Here is a 3,619-nt window from a genome sequence, read left to right as displayed (position 1 = left end):
GGGGGGGGGGGCGAAAGGAACAAATCTAGAACCCAATCCTTATAACAGCCCTTTGATGCAGCTGTCACATGACCCCACAAACCCAGGACCCAGAACAGAAAGGAGTCAAAGCCCCTTTGTGACCAGCGGATCAGGGGGCCCTAGTGACCCCTTGAGGGCAGGGCCGAGGGAGAAGCCCCAGCACTTGACTTGACTGCAGGGGACCCGGTCCACTCTCAACACCATGACTCCCCCACTTTGCAGCTGTACACAGTAGGCATGTACACCCTGCACACAGTAGGCATGTTACCCGACAATATCCACCAGCGCTTTCAGGAAAGGCTTCACCTCGTATTCGAGCCCGTGCTTGGCACAGAGAGACTTCACCAGGGGAGCAACCTTGTGGTAATTGTGCCTAGGCATCGTGGGGAAGAGGCTGGAAAAGACCAGGAGGAGAGAGGAGGGTTAGAGAGGCTCCACAAGGCAGGGACCCCAGCCCTGTGGACTGAGGGGCCGCCCACTATCTGAGCCACCCTGGACAAGGTGCTGGGAGCCTCCTGGGGCATCAGTCTCTTCATCTGTAAAACGAAGAGGTTGGGCTAGAAGAGCCCTGATGTCCCTTCCAGCACTGGAGCTGGGGCCCCCAGACCTCAGCCCTCCTGCTTTCGCTCCCCATCAGTCCTCCATCTACTCCTGGGACCCAGCAGGCAGAGGGGAACCCAGGGGTCCAGACTCCTGATCAGCCTCCTAGCCCACCCCGAACCCTCCCCCACTCACTGATGCTCAATCTGGAAGTTGAGATGCCCGCTGAACCAGTCATTGAAGAGGGACTGTCTCACGTTGCAAGTGGCTTCCAGCTGTGGGAAGGACCCAGGTTGGGAAGGTCAGACAGGGGCTCCCCCAGCCCGCCAGGCACTGGACCTATGAAGGCATTGCTGGGCAGGGCGAGACAAGCCCTGGATTTGGAGGCTCGGGATCTGGGTTCCAAGGCTGGCCCTGTCTCTTACTTCCTGGCTAAATGACCTCATTTGTAAAATGGGACCGATACTTCCACTAACTCCTAATTGGGAGAAAATTGCTTTGTAAAGGCCGCTAGGTGGCGCACTGGGCGGCGCTCTGGACCTAGAATCAGGAAACCCCGATTTGGAGCCAGCTAAAGCAGCCTATGGACATCCATTTATGTTAAACACATCATTATTAGCTGGGTGACCCTGGAAGAGTCATAAAGTGCATATTATATGTGTGCGCATACAGACGTCTCCACTTATCTCTTTGCAAGCCTTACCTTTCATAAAGAACCAGTTTTACTAAAAGTTCTAAGCTTGATGCAAGGCTTCTTCACATTTGTAAGGTCCTGACTGCTACAGAAATATGAAGAGGGGTGCATGCCACGGGAGTTTTCCCCACCAGCCATCAGTCCCTCAAACCCTGCTAGACACCCCCATGCCCAGGGGCAGTTTCTTCAAGGGCACCTTCTGTCCCTAAGGTGTCTCCAGAAAGTGGATGCCTCCCAGAAGTCAGGGGTGCCCTGACCGCTCACACCTTCCTTCCCACTCTCCAAGGCCCCAGCTTTCCCTTCCCACCACCTTGATCTCACCTGGGCGCTGACCCAATCTCTGTGTTTCTCGTTCCCGATGTCCTTGGGAATGTGATTCATTTGTGTGACCCACACAAACCAGTGACTCTCCAGGACCCTGGAGAGGAAGCAAAATGGGCACTGCCCTGCCAAGCTCCCTGGGGGTGCCCTGAAGAGCCCTGGTTGGGGGTGTCCTAGGGGAGCCAGGCTGAGTAGGGAGGTGAGGGGGTAGCAGAGGGCAGTGCCCTCTGGCAGAAAGCCCTTAGTTTCTGAGTGATGCCAGTGACACTGCGGTCCAACGGCTTTTAGAGGTTGCTCTAGGGGCCCCTGGATGGGCACACCCTGGAATGCCACCCAGGGGAGGCGTGCTGCAGTAAGAAGCAGAGCCAAGCCCACTGGCATTTACTAAGCATGTGATCATCCACAGAATGAGGGCGCTGGGCACAGCTTACTCCCGGCTTTAAGTCTGAGGATGGCAGAAGGCCACCTGGGAGGGGTCTCCGAGGCTGTTAAAGCCACTCCAGGGAAATGAATCCCAGGAAGGTCAGTGACTTGCCCAAGGGCTTCAGAGGCAGGATATGAACCCAGATACCATGCTCTTTGGACTATAGAAGAAGGAACCCTGGACTGGGAACAAGAAGAAGTAGCTTCCAATCCAAGCTCGGCCACTTAATGCGTCCTCTCCTTAAGCCTCATTTATAACATGGGAACAGGAGAGCCTGAACTGCCTGCCTCGAAGGGCTGACTGACGTGTGAAGAGCTTGGTAAACCTCTAGAAATGTCAACTGTCCTTGTTATGAGGAAAGAAAGGAAGGCTGGGGTTTGGGGTTTGGGAAGGTGGTATGAAGGCAGAGATGTTGGGGCAGTTGGGCCAGGGAGGCAGGATCAGGGAGGTATGAAAATGTTGGCTTCTCGCCCCCCCCCCCCCCCCCCCCCCAAAGGACTTTCCTCCCCCACATAGATGATCATGTCCCTCTCCTGCTCAGTAACCTCCTGGGGCTCCCTATTACCTCTATGATCAAACAATGCCCTTCCTTTAGCATTTAAGACACTTCCTACCATTCCAGTCTTTTTACCTTTTCTCCCTGCTAAGATTCATCCACCCTGGTCTATCTGCAGTTCCTCGAATACAAGGCCCCATCTCTGACTACACCTTTGCCCAGTCTGTACCTGTCCTCACCCCATCTCTGGGCTGGAAGCTTAGACCCCGCCTTCTTGAGGAGGCCTCTCTGGCCCCCTCCCTACCCTGCTAGGGTTTTCTGGGGTCACCTCCCATTTACTCTGCCTATAACCCTACAGACCTCTTAGGGCATTGGCTCCCCCATTCAACTGCAAGAGCCCTGAGGGCACAGGTCTCCTTTGTGAATTTCTTTGTACCCTGGCAGGAAAATGCATGGAAGCAAGGAAGGAAGGAAGGAAGGAAGGAAGGAAGGAAGGAAGGGAGGGAGGAAGGAAGGGAGGGAGGGAGGGAGGAAGGAAGGAAGGAAGGAAGGAAGGAAGGAAGGAAGGAAGGAAGGAAGGAAACAGAGTAGTCAGTCCCAGATGTACCTGACTGAGACGAAGAGGAGCAGGGTTCCTGGGATGCCATAGAAGGGGACGTAGGACGTGAAGAATCGGATGTAAAAACTGCTGGCCCAGATCAGGTCCTGGGGAGAGGGGGGGGCCAGTGGAAGCTTCAGGGCCCTCCCTGGGGCCTTCTCCTCCTCCCCTTCTATCCCTCTCTGGGGGAGCGCTTGAGACCCGGGGAGGACCAAGCACCCACTGACCCCCAGAGGAGGAAGGGACACAGCTCAGCCTGGGAAGGATCCTTCCAGTTTCCACGCAGGCTTCCAGGGCTCAGCTGCATTTACCGTTAGTGCATTCTCTGCCTGCCTCTGCCCATCTCTGAGTCTCTGTCTCTAGTTCTCTCTAACTCTGTCCCTGTCACCTCTCAGTCTGACTGGCAGTCTCTCTGTCTCTATCTCTCTTTCTGTCATCTCTCTTTCTCTGTCTCTGGCTATCTCTGTCACTTCTGTCTGCCTCTCTCTCTCTCTCTCTCTCTCTATATATATATATATATATATA

The 3,619-nt window shown here is 54.9% G+C and overlaps 2 protein-coding genes across 3 annotated transcripts in view; both read right to left on the bottom strand.

The window, feature by feature from the left end:
- The window catches only part of TMEM258 (transmembrane protein 258), a 428,372-nt gene that overhangs the window by 153,107 nt on the left and 271,646 nt on the right, over positions 1-3,619 (bottom strand). The window lies entirely within an intron of this gene.
- Positions 1-3,619, bottom strand: part of FADS3 (fatty acid desaturase 3) — a 25,611-nt gene that overhangs the window by 842 nt on the left and 21,150 nt on the right. For both annotated transcript variants that reach the window (XM_069108519.1, XM_069108520.1), the window contains exons 8-11: positions 3,104-3,201; positions 1,577-1,673; positions 757-836; positions 290-415 (exon numbers count right to left, since the gene is read on the bottom strand). In XM_069108519.1, the coding sequence (XP_068964620.1) occupies positions 290-415; positions 757-836; positions 1,577-1,673; positions 3,104-3,201 (401 nt within the window). The remainder of the gene's footprint in view (positions 1-289; positions 416-756; positions 837-1,576; positions 1,674-3,103; positions 3,202-3,619) is intronic.

This window comes from Petaurus breviceps, unplaced genomic scaffold, assembly GCF_028583685.1.
Source record: "Petaurus breviceps papuanus isolate PSGF00001 unplaced genomic scaffold, PetGlider_PUasm1.0 90397, whole genome shotgun sequence".
In the NCBI taxonomy this organism is placed as follows: Eukaryota; Metazoa; Chordata; class Mammalia; order Diprotodontia; family Petauridae; genus Petaurus; species Petaurus breviceps.
The sequence above is the reverse complement of the archived record's forward strand: the minus strand, read 5'-3'. Positions and strand labels throughout refer to the sequence as shown.